Source organism: Haematobia irritans, chromosome 1 (assembly GCF_050003625.1).
Source record: "Haematobia irritans isolate KBUSLIRL chromosome 1, ASM5000362v1, whole genome shotgun sequence".
NCBI classification, from domain to species: Eukaryota; Metazoa; Arthropoda; class Insecta; order Diptera; family Muscidae; genus Haematobia; species Haematobia irritans.
Window position 1 is genome coordinate 253,834,186 of NC_134397.1, and position 19,074 is coordinate 253,853,259.

At 33.4% G+C, this 19,074-nt stretch overlaps 1 protein-coding gene across 1 annotated transcript in view; it reads right to left on the reverse strand.

Annotated features, from left to right (window-relative positions):
- Positions 1-1,900: 1,900 nt before the first annotated feature.
- Positions 1,901-19,074, reverse strand: part of LOC142219646 (uncharacterized) — an 88,249-nt gene continuing 71,075 nt past the window's right edge. Inside the window, exons 3-4 of the mRNA XM_075288534.1 lie at positions 8,069-8,204; positions 1,901-2,615 (exon numbers count right to left, since the gene is read on the reverse strand). Coding sequence (XP_075144649.1) covers positions 2,327-2,615; positions 8,069-8,204 — 425 coding nt within the window. The 3' untranslated portion in view covers positions 1,901-2,326. The remainder of the gene's footprint in view (positions 2,616-8,068; positions 8,205-19,074) is intronic.

Here is a 19,074-nt window from a genome sequence, read left to right on the forward strand (position 1 = left end):
CCTCCAAAACTGTTCGATTAAACATTTTTTTGAAATTTTTTTTCGAATTCAGTAGATCGAAATACATCAAAAAAGTCACCTCTTATCAAATGTACATTTGCTGTGCAAATTTGTGTAATTGGTTGATAATTTTGCTGCAATTACAGGATGCTGATGAGGAATGTGGCAATTCCGAAACGTGCGTCCATTCAACCATCTTGCAGTCTATAGGGCTTTGCTCAAACAAATTTGACAAACGTTCTTTTCCTCTGTTGGTTAAGCTACTCTTGTAGTTTAGTCAACGCAATGATTTTAAGCTGAGATCGAAACAACAAAAAAAAATTATTTCAATAGAAAAAATTTTCAAAATTTTACTTCCATAGAAAATGTTGTTAAAATTTTATTTCTGTAAAAAATTTTGTGACAATTTTTTTTCTATAGAAAATTTTGTCAAAATTTTTTTCTGTAAAAAAATTTGTAAGAATTTTATTTCTATAGAAAATTTTGTCAAAGTTTTATTTCTATAGGAAATTTTGTCAAAATTTTATTTCTATGGACAATTTTTTGTCAAATTTTGGAAATAAGATTTTGATAAAATTTAATTACGAGTATATATAAAATTTTGACACAATTTTCTACAAAAATAAAATTTTCACAAATTTTTGTATGGAAATAAAAGTTTGCAAAAGATTTTTTTTGTAAAATTGTTTCCAAATTTTGGTAGATTATTTTTTGCTCGAGTTTGCCACTCGTGATTAGAATAGAGTTTGATTAGGCGACATGCTGCTAGCCGTCACAGTATTCCGTCGCGGATTTTTGACTTCCCATTAATACGACATTCACATTATACTTATAAAATCCAAATTAATTAGATTTAACCCGTCATTTGCCTTATAAAAAATTTCAAATCTAGAAAAACGAGAATTTTGAGTGTAATGTGTAGAACCTATAAAATAAGAGTTCCATGAATGTTGTAAGTCGTTAGTACATCGGAATTGTGTTCAAATGAATACCCTTGCAATTAACAATTGCAACACACACATATACATACGTTCTGAACTGTTAACATTTACGTATGAAAAAATCAAAGAGAGAGAGCGTAAAAAAACATTTATTGTTATGACTATGGCATTGTTCCCCTAAGATACCAGAATTTTTTTTTTGCCTACTTCCTCATAGAAAGGAGAGTGAATATATGTATGGCTTTGTGTTCAATGCCTTGTCTATGGATCAATACTCGACTTCTCTCCCTTACTCATATGTTTTGTTTTTTTGTAGTGGAGCTTAATGATGTTACATCAAAATTAAAACATATTCTAGTTAACATTGAATGTTCTCTTCTTTAATTACATGTGTGCGTATGTCTGCCTATGTGCCTTACTGTTGTGAGGCTGTGTATTCTCGAAGGATGTTGTTGTGGCTGTGGAAGCAATATAAGAAGCCATTGAAAACTTGACTCAATTATGATTTTTTTCTTCGTTTCATCACAAGTAAATGGACTCGAAAATCAATGATGATATTTCTATTGATGAAATTAATATTGATTCTATATCAAATGTTTGGTTTACACCCGCATGAGGCCTTCTGATGGGAAGAAGGGAGTTTAACTAGCTACCATCAAATATGTACATATGTATATGCAATTGGAGGCCATAACATCAATGCATACACCGACAACATAGTATTAAGTTTTTTTTTTTCAATTACCATATTGATTAAATTTTATAAAAAGTTCAAATAAAAACTTAATTGATTCATTTATAAAATATTTAATCAAACAAAATTCAATGACGACATTTGTTTGGACTAATTGATTAAATAAAATGAACTTTCTAAAGAAGAATTTACTCACATTTAACAAAGTGCTATTTTTATGTTGACTTACTTTTATCAGCGATGCCATAGAATTAAAAAAAAATAATTTTCATAATAGTGTAACACTTAATAGAATTTTATTTTTGGAAAAGTCTAGATAATAAAAGGATTCAGTTCAACCATTTTGACACAATTCAATATGGCCAACTCAATTAAGTTAGTCTCCTTCCAAAAAGGTGCAATCTTAAATTATTTGCGTTATTCAATGACGAAAATTTAAAACTAAATAGATTTCCTCTGGCATTTTAAGCTTTAAGCAGGCCTATTTGTCCATCATCTCATTTGGATTCTTTGAATGCTGTAAGGCATGCCAATCATTGTCGTTCGTAAATGAGCAAAAGTAGCTGACATTAATTTAATTTTAGTTAATCATTAATGTGGATGGTTGTTGAGCAGCAGCCGTGGATGTTGATGATTTTTACGTTTCATTGGCCTCCTTGCCTTATGGCCATATCAATCTTCCAGAAGAAATTCAATCACTTGCCATTTGTGACGTTATCGTCGTCCATCTCCTTTGACATGGTGACATTGTCGCCATGGACATTATCCACATAAGCATGACTAGCCTCAAGGTCCATTGCTTCGATGGTGTTGTGGCATGCGGTGAACGATTACACATGGACTCTTCATATTGACGACATTTGCTGAACTGCTTTTCATCCGACAGCATTTTGGCTGTGTCCCGAGCAAATGCTGCTGAATGGGTGTAACATTTGTATCGGGCACTATTGAAGATGCATGTCTCATAGGCATATCGAGCACTGGAAAAATGGAAAGAAGAAAAAAGCGGGAATTAAGTCATTGACTGTAGTAGCAGACAACCAAAAAGGATGGCTGTCAATCCTGCTAATAAAAATCATGAAATTAAACGTGAAGTCAATCTACAACATTGAGTAATTTCCATTTAAAGTATTTGATTGAAGATAAATAAATCATCTCATTATAACATTACTCTAGGAGAACATAATACCAACCCACCCCCACATCATGCCAGAACTACCACATTCACCCGATTTGGCTCATCCTGGGTTCTTAAAAAATTTTCAAATAAAAAGCTCAGCTAAACATTTTCTATAGAAATAAAATTTAAAAAAAAAAATCTATAGGAATAAAATTTTGACAATATTTTCTTCAGAAATAAAATCTTGACAAAATTTTCTATAGAAATAAGATTTTGATAACATTTTTTATAGAAATAAAATTTTGTGATAATTTTCTATAGAACTAAAATTTTGACAAAATTTTCTATAGAAATAAAATTTTGACACAATTTTCTATAGAAATAAAATTTTGACAATATTTTCTTCAGTAATAAAATCTTGACAAAATTTTCGTTAGAAATAAAATTATGACAAAATTTTCTATAGAAACAAAATTTGAAATAATTTTTTTTACAAACAAAATTTTGACAAAATTTTCCTTAGAAATAAAATTTAGACAAAATTTTCCTTAGAAATAAAATTTTGACAAAATTTTCCTTAGAAATAAAATTTTGACAAAATTTTCCTTAGAAATAAAATTTTGACAAAATTTTCCTTAGAAATAAAATTTTGTGATAATTTTCTATAAAACTAAAATTTTGACAAAATTTTCTATAGAAATAAAATTTTGACACAATTTTCTATAGAAATAAAATTTTGACAAAATTTTCTGTAGAAATGAAATTTTGACAAAATTTTCTATAGAAAAAAAATTTTGACAAAATTTTCTATAGAAATATAAAATTTTCCATAGAAATAAACATCTTACAAAATTTTCTATAGAAATAACATTTTATTCGTTCTGTTTTGTTATTGTTGGTTTATTCTTTCTAGAAAAATTTGTCAAATATTTATTTCTATAGAAAATTTTGTCAAAATTTTATTTCTATAGAAAATTTTGTCAAAATTTTATTTCTATAGATTTTTGTTTCAAAGTTTTATTTTTATAGGAAATTTTGTCAAAATTTTATTTGTTTTGTTATTGTTGGTTTATTCTTCAATCATTTGGTTGTTTTTGATTTCATCTTAAAACCATGCATTGACTATACTATAAGTGTAGCTTAACCAACAGAGGAAAATAATGTTTGTCAAATTTATTTGGGCAAAGCCATATAGACTGTAAGATGGTTGGATGGACGCACGTTTCGGAATTACGACATTCCTCATCAGCATCCTCTACGTGCAGCAACACTATCAACCAATTATCAGAACAAATTCTGGTAGTTCACCAAACCCAAAGTGAACAACATTTGAACCTTCCGAAAAAAGGTTTATGAAACCAGACCTTTGCCGAAATAAATCTTTGTACAAACATATCTCTTTCCCTTTGCCACTGTCAAATCATCGATTTGAGTGAAGTTGGCTGGGTTTATTTTGAGCGTGCTTCCTCTTACTTCATTCGTTTTGTTTTGTTATTGTTGGTTTATTCTTCAATCATTTTGTTGTTTTTGATTTCAGCTTAAAACCATGCGTTGACTAAACTAAAAGTGTAGCTTAACCAACAGAGGAAAAGAATGTTTGCCAAATTTATTTTGGCAAAGCCCTATAGACTGCAAGATGGTTGGATGGACGCAAGTTTTTATTTCGGCAAAGGCCGTCTATCATAAACCTTTTTTCGGAAGGTTCAAGTGTGGTTCACTTTGGGTTTAGTGAACTGCCTGAATTTATTATGATAATTGGTTGATAGTTTTGCTGCAAGTAGAGGATACTGATAAGGAATGTGGTAATTCCGAAACGTGCATCCATCCAACCATCTTGCAGTCTATAGGGATTTGCCCAACTAAATTTGACAAACATTATTTTCCTCTATTGGTTAAGCTATACGTATAGTTTAGTCAATGCATGTTTTTAAGCTGAAATCAAAAACAACAAAATGATTGAAGAATAAACCAACAATAACAAAACAAATAAAATTTTGACAAAATTTTCTATAGAAATAAAATTTTGAAAAAAAATTCTATAGAAATAAAATTTTGAAAAAAATTTCTATAGAAATAAAATTTTGAAAAAAATTTCTAGAGAAATAAAATTTTGACAAAATTTTCTATAGAAATAAAATTTTGAAAAATTTTTCTATAGAAATAAAATTTTGACAAAATTTTCTATAGAAATAAAATTTGACATAATATTCTATAGAAATAAAATTATGACAAAATTTTCTACAGAAATAAAATTTTGTCAAAATTTTCTGTAGAAATAAAATTTGACGTAATATTCTATAGAAATAAAATTATGACAAAATTTTCTATAGAAATAAACTTATGACAAAATTTTCTATAGAAATAAAATTATGACAAAATTTTCTAGAGATATAAAATTTTGACAAAATTTACAATAGAAATAAGTTTTTGACAAAATTTTCTTTAGAAATAAAACTTTGAAAAAATTTTCTATAGAAATAAAATTATGAAAAAATTTTCTATAGAAATAAAATTTTAACAAAATTTTCTATAGAAATAAATTTGGACAAAATTTTCTATAGAAATAAAATTTTGACTAAATTTTTAACAGAAATAAAATTTGGACAAAATATTCTATAGAAATAGAATTTTGATAAATTTTTTTACAGAAATAAAAGTTAGACAAAATTTTTTTAAAAAATATAAAATTTTGACAAAATTTTCTATAGAAATAACATTTTGACAAAATTTTCTATAGAAATACCATTTTGACAAAATTTTCTATAGAAATAAAATTTTGATAAAATTTTTTGCAGAAATAAAATTTTGATAAAATTTGCCATAGAAATAAATATTTGACAACATTTTCTATAGAAATAAAATTTTGACAAAATATTCTATAGAAGTAATATTTTGACGAAATTTTCTTTAGAAATAAATAAAATTTTTTAAACATTTTCTATAAAAATAAATTTTGACAACATTTTCTATAGAAATAAAATTTGACATAATATTCTATAGAAATAAAATTATGACAAAATTTTCTATAGAAATACAATTTTGACAAAATTTTCTATAGAAATAAAATTATGACAAAATGTTCTAGAGATATAAAATTTTGACAAAATTTTCAATAGAAATAAGTTTTTGACAAAATTTTCTTTAGAAATGAAACTTTGAAAAAATTTTCTATAGAAATAAAAGTATGACAAAATTTTCTATAGAAATAAATAAAATTTTTTAAACATTTTCTATAGAAATAAAATTTTGAAAAAATTTTCTATAGAAATAAAATTTGGACCAAATATTCTATAGAAATAGAATTTTGATAAAATTTTTTACAGAAATAAAATTTTGACAAAATTTTCTATGGAAATAGAATTTTGAGAAAATTTTCTATAGAAATAACATTTTTACAAAGTTTTCTATAGAAATTAAATCTTAACAAAATTTTCTATAGAAATAAAATTTGGACAAAATTTTCGATAGAAATAAAATTTTGACAACATTTTTTACAGAAATAAAATGTGGACAAAATATTTTATAGAAATAGAATTTTGATAAAATTTTTTACAGAAATAAAATTTTGACAAAATTTTCTAAAAAAATATAAAATTTTGACAAATTTTTCTATGGAAATAGAATTTTGAGAAATGTCTCTACAGAAATAAAATTTTTACAAAATTTTCTATAGAAATAAAATTTTGACAAAATTTTCTATAGAAATAAAATTTTGACAAAATTTTCTATAGAAATAAAATTTTGACAAAATTTTCCATAGAAATAAAATTTTCACAAAATTTTTTACAGAAATAAAATTTGGACAAAATATTCTATAGAAATAGAATTTTGATAAAATTTTTTACAGAAATAAAATTTTGACAAAATTTTCTAAAAAAATATAAAATTTTGACAAAATTTCCTAAAAAAATATAAAATTTTGACAAAATTTCCTATCGAATTAAAATTTTGACAAAATTTCCTATAGAAAAAATTTTTGAAAACATTTGCTATAGAAATAAAATTTTGAAAAAATTTTCTATAGAAATAAAATTTTTACGAAATTTTCTATAGAAATAAAATTTGACATAATATTCTATAGAAATAAAATTATGACAAAATTTTCTATAGAAATAAAATTATGACAAAATGTTCTAGAGATATAAAATTTTGACAAAATGTTCTAGAGATATAAAATTTTGACAAAATTTTCAATAGAAATAAGTTTTTGACAAAATTTTCTTTAGAAATAAAACTTTGAAAAAATTTTCTATAGAAATAAATGTATGACAAAATTTTCTATAGAAATAAAATCTTAACAAAATTTTCTATGGAAATAAAATTTGGACAAAGTTTTCTATAGAAAAAATTTTTATAAAATTTTCTATAGAAATAAAATTTTGACAAAATTTTCTATAGAAATACAAGTTTGACAAAATTTTCTAGAGATATAAAATTTTGACAAAATTTTCCATAGAAATAAATATTTGACAACATTTTCTATAGAAATAAACTTTTGACAAAATATTCTATAGAAATAAAATTTTGACGAAATTTTCTTTAGAAATAAAATTTTGAAAACATTTTCTATAGAAATAAAATTTTGAAACAATTTCTATAGAAAATAAAATAAAATTTTGACAGAATTTTCTATAGAAATAAAATTTGACATAATATTCTATAGAAATAAAATTTGACATAATATTCTATAGAAATAAAATTATGACAAAATTTTCAATAGAAATAAAATAAAAATATAATAATATATAATTTTGACAAAAATTAATTGTTCATAACATACTAACCACTAAATGTTGATCGAAAACTTTACTGGATTTTTGGTGTCGTTTATCACAATGACTTCGTTTAGACACTATACCTACATTTTTAGGTCTGTTCACGTATTTTTTCAATAAAAATTATCCAGCTGTATTTGAGTGTTTTTCTTCAGTTATCAAAACATCAAGTGTCATGGAATTCATAAATTAATTTTCTATTATTTTTTATTATATTTGTCGTATTTTTAAAATCATAAATATAATCAATGTCCTGTTTTCTTCAATTTCCATATACTAATAAAAACATGCATATGTATAAAGAGAACTATTGACAATAATTTAATTTATTCACAATTTATGCGAATATTTATGTTATATGCAATGTCGTTTTCTAAACTTTAATCGTATATTCATTTATTCCAATTGCGTTCTCTGGAGGTTTTATGTTTGATAGAAGGATTCACAATTGATGCTTATCCATTATTCCATGAATAAAAACGCAAATATATTTCGATTGATTTATATGAAAATCAACAAACACAAAACGGATACGTACCAACAAAATTCCATAAATTTATGTGTTACATTTGTGCTCGAATGTATGCCCTCTGATAAAATATTTTGAAATTGTTTGTTACAATGGAACCAATCATCCTGGATGTATGTAAAGCATTCCTTGTGTGTCAAATAGTCTGGAATAAGATGGTGAGAAAAAAAAGAATTTAATAAAAAAAAAATAATTTTACACAACCATAAATTTTATATATTTGAAAAATTTCAAAATTTGGTTTTAACAAAAATTCTGTGAAAAACTCATATAATTTCCCGATAGATTTCTGCTGAATGTATTTTTAGCTTCAACTCAATTAACATCACACATGATGGTCCTATGTGTAGAAATTTCCTTCGAATATCTTTCATTGTAGAATTTATTGCGAGAAGTCAAATGAAACCGCCATTCCTCCTGTGTTCCTAATGAGACCATTACCGAAAATCCCTAGCGTTTAACCACGTACGAAAATTGTTTTCCAAGTAAAATACACAATGTCACAACAACCAATAAATGTGGGTTGTTTATGTGAAAATACCTTTTGTGTTAAAATACACATATTTACAATCCAAAAGAAACGTGCCTGGGTCACCATGCAACAGAAAAAAGAATGAAACAGGAATACAGAAATGTTTTCTATTTGAAATATTTGTAAGCATTTTTAAACTGAATTTGATAATTATCCTTGGCATACCATAGGTTACATACCAAAGAATGAAGCCACAGAGTCGCTAAGCAGATTTTAGCCGCCTTTGACAACAAGATTGACAAAATTTTAAAGCAGTATATATTTGTTTGTTCCAGAAAATATACAAAATCACTATATTGTGGCTGTTTTCTTTTACTAGTGGATACCCTATGCCGTGACGGACTAAAAGAGAACATAGTACTGGTTTATCCTCACCAAGCCTCTGAGTCGCTAAGCAGATTTTAGCCGCCGTTGACAATTAAATTGACAAAAATTAAAAGTAGTACATATTTGTTTATTCCAGAAAATATATAAAATCGCTATATTGGGTCTTTTTTATTTTACTACTGGGTACCCTAAGCCGTGACGGACTAAAAGAAAACATAGTACTGGTTTATCCTCACCATCTCTGAAAATGTGCAACCCTGACATCAGCTGTTTAAAAACAATCACAGAAAACAAGTGAAATATAACATTTGTATACCCTCCACCATAGGATAGGGGGGCATATTAACTTTCTCATTCCGTTTGTAACACATCGAAATATTGCTCTAAGACCCCATAAAGTATATATATTCTGGGTCGTGGTGAAATTCTGAGTCGATCTGAGCATGTCCGTCCGTCCGTCTGTTGAAATCACGCTAACTTCCGAACGAAACAAGCTATCGACTTGAAACTTGGCACAAGTAGTTGTTATTGATGTAGGTCGGATGGTATTGCAAATCGGCCATATCGGTCCACTTTTAAGTATAGCCCCCATATAAACGGACCCCCAAATTTGGCTTGCGAGTCCTCTAAGAGAAGCAAATTTCATCCGATCCGGCTGAAATTTGGTACATGGTGTTAGTATATGGTCTCTATCAACCATGCAAAAATTGGTTCACATCGGTCCATAATCATTTATAGTCCCCATATAAACCGATCCCGAGATTTGGTTTTGGAGCCTCTTGGAGGAGCAAATTTCATCCGATCCGGTTGAAATTTGGTACATGGTGTTAGTATATGGTCTCTAACAACCACGCAAAAATTGGTCCACATCGGTCCATAATTATATATAGCCCCCATATAAACCGATCCCCCGATTTGGCTTGCAGAGCCTCTAAGAGAAACAAATTTCATCCGATCCGGCTGAAATTTGGTACATGATGTTAGTATATGGTCGCTAATGACCATGCAAAAATTGGTCCATATCGGTCCATAATTATATATAGCCCCCATATAAACTGATCACCAGATTTGACCTCCGGAGCCTCTTGGAAGACCAAAATTCATCTGATTCAGTTGAAATTTGGTACGTGATGTTAATATATGGCCTCAAACACCCATGCAAAAATTGGTCGCTATCGGTCCATAATTATATATAGGCCCCGTATAAACCGATCCCCATTTCTTCCCCATTTCTTCTTCCCATTTGGTTGATGTTAGTATACGGTACGTGATGTTAGTATATGGTATCCAACAACCATGCAGGAATTGGTTCCTATCAGTCCATAATTATATATAGCTCCCATATAAACCGATCGCCAGATTTGACCTCCGGTGCCTTTTGGAGAAGCAAAATTCATCCGATCTGGTTGAAATTTGGTACGTGGTGGTAGTGGTATTTAACAACCATGCCAAAAGTGGTCCATATCAGTCCATAATCATTTATAGTCCCCATATAAACCGATCCCGAGATTTGGTTTTGGAGCCTCTTGGAGGAGCAAATTTCATGCGAGTGAGTTGAAATTTGTGGTTGACAGTCTTTCGTAGAAGTTTCTACGCAATCCATGGTGGAGGGTACATAAGATTCGGCCTGGCCGAACTTACGGCCGTATATACTTGTTAATGCATAAAATGCTCAAATAGTAATTAATATTTACTGCTGTGATTATTTATGACACTTTACCACTTTTAATTTTAAGTTATTCGACATATTAGTCACACTAAATTACTATTGTGAATCAAAAAAGGCACTTTATCAAAAAGCGAATTGGCAACACCGACGCGATTTGGACTGATCAGATATTCTGGATAGAACACCAGGTCAATGACGTTCTAGATAGTTCATACAAATGTTGCTTTCAGTACTAAAAGAAAATAATCTCTCTCTCTCTTTTTATCAAAGGGGAATATTGTAAACACGTACATACGGCCGTAAGTTCGGCCAGGCCGAATCTTATGTACCCTCCACCATGGAAACCAGAGACCTGCCACCGGTGGCTTTTTTTCGTATTGCAATCTTACCCACAAAATGTCGGTGGCAGTGAGTAAGACACCAATTACCATGCGATGTTTTACATTGATACAAATGCGAGAATGAAAACATCAATAGTGTATAACAATGTTCGTATGCAGTGTCTTGCAATCATAAACCAATCGACATCGTAACTACGCTCGGTAAACAAAAAACGAGGTTGGCACTTAAGTGTGATTGCACTCAACAACAACAATTACTAGCAGTTGGCATTAGCTCAAGAGAATTGAGAGAGTAACAAATAAGATAATACCAAACTGCTGAGATATGGGTAACCAATTTGTGTGATTGCTTTACTACGGTGTTTTAGAGATACCAACACTCATGCTAACAAACACCGGCAGTCGTCGGTTGCATTGGATATTGGTGGTTGAACTGTTTTTTACCAATTGGCGTTTTAAGATTGCAAATGTTGGTGTTTACTAAATACACTGGTCGGTTGCGGTAGATCGCAGACGTTCTCTGGTAGAAACTTCTAGTACAGACTGTAATCCACAATCGAATTACTTGGGTTGCGGTAGCACTTGTCGATGGCAAAGTTTTTTAAAACTTCGTAACAACGTCTTCTCAAAAAAAGGCCGATTAAGTACGTATATAATTCAGTTTGACAAAATTTTCTATAGAAATATAATTTTGACAAAATTTTCTATATAAATAAAATTAAAAAAAATTTTTTTCTATATCAATAAAATTTTGACAACATTTTCTATATCTATAAAATTTTGACAAAATTTTCTATAGAAATAAAATCATGAAAAATTTTGTATAGTAATAAAATTGTGACAAAATTTTGTGTAGTAATAAAATTTTGACAAAATTTTCTATAGAAATAAAATTTTGGTAGATTATTTTTGGGGATGGGCTATATATAACTATAGACCGATATGGACCAATTTTGGCATGTTTGTTAGCGGCCATATACTAGAGCAATGTACCAAATTTCATCACGTACCAAATTTCAACCGGATAGGATGAATTTTGCTCCTCCAAGAGCTCACAGGAGGTCAAATCTGGAGATCGGTTTAAATGGGGGTTATATATAATTAAGACCGGTATGGACCAATTTTTGCATGGTTGTTAGAGATCATGTACTAACACCACGTACCAAATTTCAACCGGAACAGGTGAATTTTGCTCTTCCAAGGGGCTACGGAGGTCAAATCTGGGGATCGGTTTATATGGGGGCTACATATTTATTATGACTGTGGTGCAACGGTTAGCATACCCGCCTTGCATACACAGAGTCGTGGGTTCCAATTTCGACCAAACACCAAAAAGTTCTTCAGCAGTGGATTATATCACCTGAGTCATAGGTTTGGTTAGGTTAGGTGGCAGCCCGATGTATCAGCCTCACTTAGACTATTTAGTCCATTGTGATACCACATTGGTGAACTTCTCTCTTATCACTGAGTGCTGCCCGATTCCATGTTAAGCTCAGTGACAAGGGACCTCCTTTTTATAACCGAGTCCGAACGGCGTTCCACATTGCAGTGAAACCACTTAGAGAAGCTTTGAAACCTTCAGAAATGTCATCAGCATTACTGAGGTGGGATAACCCACCGCTGAAAAACTTTTTGGTGTTCGGTCGAAGCAGGAATCGAACTCATTACCTTGTGTATGCAAGGCGGGTATGCTAACCATTGCACCACGGTGGCTCCCACCACCTGAGTCATGCTGGTGATATTTCTAAGTGGTTTCACTGCAATGTGGAACGTCGTTCGGATTTGGCTACAAAAAGGTGGTCCCTTGTCATTGAGCTTAACATAGAATCGGACAATACTCAGTGATTAGAGAGAAGTTCATCACTGTGGTATCACAATGGACTGAATAGTCTAAGGGAGCCACTTACCTGTGATTTCTCTATGTGATGCAGTACTGAGTGCAGAGCAGAATCCACAGATTTCCCTTTTAAGTATGGCCTATAACAAGAAGGTTGATATGCATATGGGTTAAAAATTTTTCGCTGTTCCGTGCACTATCTTCCCAGCTTTTGGAATGAAAAGTACCTTGATCCTCCGCAAGACCTTTGGTATGTCTTCAAATCGTAATGGAACCCTCATTAACTCTTCATAAGTTTCGCTCATGGGTAAAATTAGTCCATGCCTGGAAATTTGTATGGACCGAAACTATCTATCGCCCATATAACTTTCTCCTTGGTTAGGATACTAAATATTTCTTTATTTCATCCCTGAAATCGCAAATATTCGTTGTGTCGCTGATTTCACCTTCTAGAAAATGAGTTTTCAGCAAAATATTTATGGTCGCTGATTTCACTTTCTCGAAAATTTGTCTTCAATAAAAGGTCCATACTATTCTTTGGTGATCCGGTAAAGATACCATCGCTGTTTTGCAAGTTTCCACTAAATTTAGGTTATTTGGACAAAAGCTTACGTAGTCTTGCAGTGTCTCTAATACTAGAAATCTCCTCCAAGACATGGATAAAATCTATTCTTTTAGCCGTACTTGTCTACTTACGGTCATGACCCTCACTAACTCCTCATAAGCTTCGCTCAGGCGATCAAAAAACTCCTGCAGCATACATGGGTAAAACCTCTCCTTGCCTGGAGATTTGTATGGACCAAAATTGTCTATCGCCCATTTAACTCTATCGCCTATTTAACTCTCTCCTAAGATACTAAATATTTCTTGTTTTGCTCCATTGTAATCCGCGGAATCGCAAATATCCAGTGTTTCGCTGATTTCACATTCTGGAAAAATATGGTTTCAGCAAAATATTTATGGTCTCTTCTAGTGATGTACGTTTCCAATAAAGCTTATGTAGTCTTGCAGTGTCCTTAATACTAGTAAGCTCCTCCGAGACACGGATAAAATCTATTCTTTCCTTTGTTTCCTTGTGGTCACGGCTCTCTCTAACTCACCATAAGTTTCGCTCAGGAGATCAAAAGACTTCTGCCTGGAGATTTGCATGGACCGAAATTGTCTATTGCCCATTTAACTCTCTCCTTAGTTAGGATACTAAATGTTACTTTATTTGCTCCACTGTAATCCCTGAAATTACGAATATCTGTTATGTCACTGATTTCAACTTTTGGAAAATGTGTTTTCAACAAAAGGTTTACAGTCTCCTCTGATGATTCGGCACAGTTCCCATTGTTGTTGTCAAGAGTTCTAAAGATGCTCCAATTTGTCATTCATGGATTTCTGAATTCCTCTTCATTTGTCTCTGCACCAGTCATTTAATTCAATGTACTCATGATCAGAGTAACTTATTTCACTGGATACCTCAAGACTGTCATCCTTCTGGTGAAGGTGCTGAAGTCAAATCGAGTGCTTCCTTCCTTATATGGGTTTTGAAGGTGTAATCCCTTCCTCCAATTGAGGACTTGGAGCAGATTCTCCAGCAAATATTCCATCAAACGGTCTCCTCTTTTACATCGCAGCCTACATTAGGTTAAGTTAGGTACAAGTGGCAGCCCGATATTTCAGGCTCACTCAGACTATTCAGGGAGCCACCGTGGTGCAATGGTTAGCATGCCCGCCTTGCATACACATGGTCGGGGGTTAAAACTCAGTTTCTACCAAACACCAAAAAGTTTTTCAGCGGTTGATTATCCCCTCTCAGTAATGCTGATGACATTTCTGAGTGTCTCAAAGTTTCTCTAAGTGGTTTCACTGCAATGTAGAACGCCTTTCGGACTCGATTATAAAAAGGAGGTCTCTTGTCATTGACCTTGACATAAAATCCGGCAGTACTCGGTGATAAGAGAGAATGTCTGGGGTAACAGTCAAGTCTGGTGCTGCCGAGATAGAGCTATTCAATGTGTATATACCGCCGGTTGGTAGCTGTGCTCCAGGTTATAGTGGCTGCTGTGCTCCAGGTTATGAGTGGCTGTTGTGCGGGAATAACCGATTGGTTCTAGGAGACTTTAATGCCCACCATGAACTTCGGCATTCACTCCTAGGTAATGACCATAGAGGCATAACTTTGGCAGAGCAGATAGATGACTCCACATTTTGCGGCACTCGCAGACGAGCGTGATGAACGCCGTCGTGCTAACCCTGCTGATCCTACACTTGGTTAGAGCACCTGAAGCATTGTAACTTAGGCACAGGAACTGGTAAATTGTGGTCAACAGTGAGAGCCCTCTAGAACCCCGCTACAAGGGATGATGGATTTCAGTCACCTTTGGCGACGTGACTGTGACTGATCCGAAGAGATGTGCCAAATACTTCAACCGACAGTTTGTCGAGCATCCCGAGAGTGATAGAGCGAAAAGGAGAGCCACTCGTCGCATACGTGGTCTCTGAGCCGACGACACACCACAATTTACCGCAGCCGAAGTTACCAATGTCATCAACAGCGTGAAACCATCTAAGGCGCTGGGCTCCGACGGAATTTCAATGCTAATGCTGAAGCACCTGGGAATACTGGGAGTTGAGTGCCTGCCCAGACTCCTCAATTTGTCCTTGGAATCACTCTTTATCACCAAGATTCTCGGGGTCACATTCGACAGCCTTTATAAGTCGTCCGCCCATGCCACTGCAATTTGTGATAAGCTCCGCGGTAGAAACAAGGTCCTCAAGTCGCTTGCCGGCAGCACTTGGGATGCGGACAAAGAGACCTTTTTAACTACATATAAGGCAATTGGCCGGTCAGTGGTAAACTATGCAGCGCCAGTGTGGACACCTCAAACGAGCGATACAGCGAAGCATCTGGGAATGCTGGGAGTTGAGTACCTGATCAGACTCCTCAATTTGTCCTTGGAATCACTCATTATCACCAAGATTCTCGGGGTCACCTTCGACAGCCTTTATAAGTCTTCCGCCCATGCCACTGCAATTTGTGATAAGCTCCGCGGTAGAAACAAGGTCCTCAAGCCGCTTGCCAGCAGCACTTGGGGTGCGGACAAAGAAACCTTGTTAACTACATATAAGGCAATTGGCGGTAATTGGTGGTAAACTATGCAGCGCCAGTGTGGACACCTCAAACGAGCGATACGTGGTGGAATATCATACAGACCTGTCAGAACGCTGCCCTTAGAACCGCAACAGGATATCTCCGCACCCCTGTATCACCTTTATGCGGAGATCAAGATCATCCCAGTGCGTCGACACAACTACATGTTGTCAAAGCAGTACCTCTTGGGTTGCCATCGAAGTTGTCATCCGAATCACCATCCTGTGGATAGACAACCTCCACCCAGGAATGTAAGGGTTGATCTTCACCTTCTAGAGCCCGAGATCCAGCGTTACAAAAGAGAGCCTCTAGATCAGGCAGCATACCAGACAGGTCTGAACAGGGTTCATGAGGATACTGTAGCTGAAGCGGTGAGAAGCTACAAGGTTAATCCTGTTCTCGGAGTCCGACCGCCGCCCATAGCACCGGAGGAGAGAGACCTCCCACGGCAGACAAGCGTAGTTTTGGCCCAACTAAGATCAGGCAAGTGCATCCGCCTCAATTCATACTTATCAGTGATTGATAGCAGCGTAGCTGACGTGTTTCCCATCTGTAATCAAGGGCCACATGACACTCGTCAACTTTTTGCTTGCCCAGCTAAGCCTACCCGTCTCACTACCAGATCACTCTTGTCGCAGAGTTTCTTCCATCCTTGTCGCAGAGTTCCTTGATCTGGCTACCAGCTGAACTAGACAAGCATAGAACAAACTGGATGAAACTACATTAAAAACTGTTACAGCAACAACAACTTATGACCCTATGTGTGCAAGGCGGACATGCTAACCATTGGCCCACGATGTTGGGAGCCATCGTATTGAATTCCCTGTTTTTTATCTCTGCAGTATTTTACCAAATAATTCAAAATATAATAGGATACTCTAACAAGCTTTTAAATTTGTAACTTACTACTTCCCTCCAATGAAGGCGCTTTTTAGACGAAATTTCGATCGCCCACGAGTGTATTCAACTTTATGATGAGACCCATAAGTCTCTAATGCCAAAAATGTTGGCATGGATATTCATGTATTGCACATACACAATATTTGTTAATTTCATTATTTTGTTTATCATAAAAATATCCGAAAAGCTTATTGTATTCGGTAAATTATTTATTTCGGGATAGAAATTTCCTTTTATGTACGTGTTTACCACCACCTTGCTATAAATCCGATTAACACATCCACGTTGTCAGAATAAATTCCTACGTAAATAACCATTGAGTGAATGGAATATACGCTTGAACTCATATCAATTAACGAACAAATTTCCATTCATTCAAAGGATGTTGGCTGCAAAGAATTGATTGTTTTTGACTAAATGTCAAAAAGGACAATGAGCGGCATGTATGTGTTTACGTCATGGTATAGATAGCAACGGCAATGAATGATCATTGTCTGATGAAAACTTTTATTTGCAACCATTATTTGGCATTTTCATTCAGGAAAGATATGACAACCATGCATTAGCACAACACAATAACGCCTAAGCGTACCGGGAGAGTTATTGTGTGTTATGTTGTCACAATGATAAACTTTGTCGATTAACAACAGTTGTCGTAGAATCATCACCGGGAAACAATAAATAATGGAATTGTGCAACTAAAGGTTATTCATTTGCGTTATTTTGAGATTTTGGGGAAATTTTAAATTAACATATGACACATGTAAGATTGGCGCGTGGCAGAGCAACTAAAGGGTGATTTGTTAAGAGCTTGATAACTTTTTAAAAAAAAAAAACGCATAAAATTTGCAAAATCTCATCGGTTCTTTATTTGAAACGTTAGATTGGTCCATGACATTTACTTTTTGAAGATAATTTAATTTAAATGTTGACCGCGGCTGCGTCTTAGGTGGTCCATTCGGAAAGTCCAATTTTGGGCAACTTTTTCGAGCATTTCGGCCGGAATAGCCCGAATTTCTTCGGAAATGTTGTCTTCCAAAGCTGGAATAGTTGCTGGCTTATTTCTGTAGACTTTAGACTTGACGTAGCCCCACAAAAAATAGTCTAAAGGCGTCAAATCGCATGATCTTGGTGGCCAACTTACCGGTCCATTTCTTGAGATGAATTGTTCTCCGAAGTTTTCCCTCAAAATGGCCATAGAATCGCGAGCTGTGTGGCATGTAGCGCCATCTTGTTGAAACCACATGTCAACCAAGTTCAGTTCTTCCATTTTTGGCAACAAAAAGTTAGTTAGCATCGAACGATAGCGATCGCCATTCACCGTAACGTTGCGTCCAACAGCATCTTTGAAAAAATACGGTCCAATGATTCCACCAGCGTACAAACCACACCAAACAGTGCATTTTTCGGGATGCATGGGCAGTTCTTGAACGGCTTCTGGTTGCTCTTCACTCCAAATGCGGCAATTTTGCTTATTTACGTAGCCATTCAACCAGAAATGAGCCTCATCGCTGAACAAAATTTGTCGATAAAAAAGCGGATTTTCTGCCACTGATTTTGGTAATAAAATTCAATGATTTGCAAGCGTTGCTCGTTAGTAAGTCTATTCATGATGAAATGTCAAAGCATACTGAGCATCTTTCTCTTTGACACCATGTCTGAAATCCCACGTGATCTGTCAAATACTAATGCATGAAAATCCTAACCTCAAAAGAATCACCCTTTACAATGCGTTATTGTGAATTTTAAAAATTAACTATCAGTGGCTAAGCCATATAGCAAGAAATGTTTAGACGTCCCATGGCCATTCACAATGATCTTGTTTATTTGCAGTTCGCAGTCATCGCATACAATTGCACAAATCAAAGATAATATACCAAATGTTGCATTGACGGTGCTAGTTCCACACATGTTTGTAATTTTTTGTTGTTTTTCGTTATTATTTAATTGAAAAACTTAATTTTCTTAGTGAAACAATGTAACATTTTAGGCAACAACAAACAATTACATTTTCCCGTTTATGGAAATTTATTTCCTGCACTTAATTTCTTTTTATACCCTGCGCCACACTGTGGAACAGGATATTATAAGTTAGTGCATATGTTTGCAACACCCAGAAGGAGACGAGATAGACACATGGTGTCTTTGGCAAAAATGCTCAGGGCGGGCTCCTGAGTCGATATAGCCATGTCCGTCTGTCCCAGCGTTGCCAGAATTGTTTCACCAAAAACCGCTAGATTTGTCCAAAAAACTAGCCAAAAAAAAGCTAA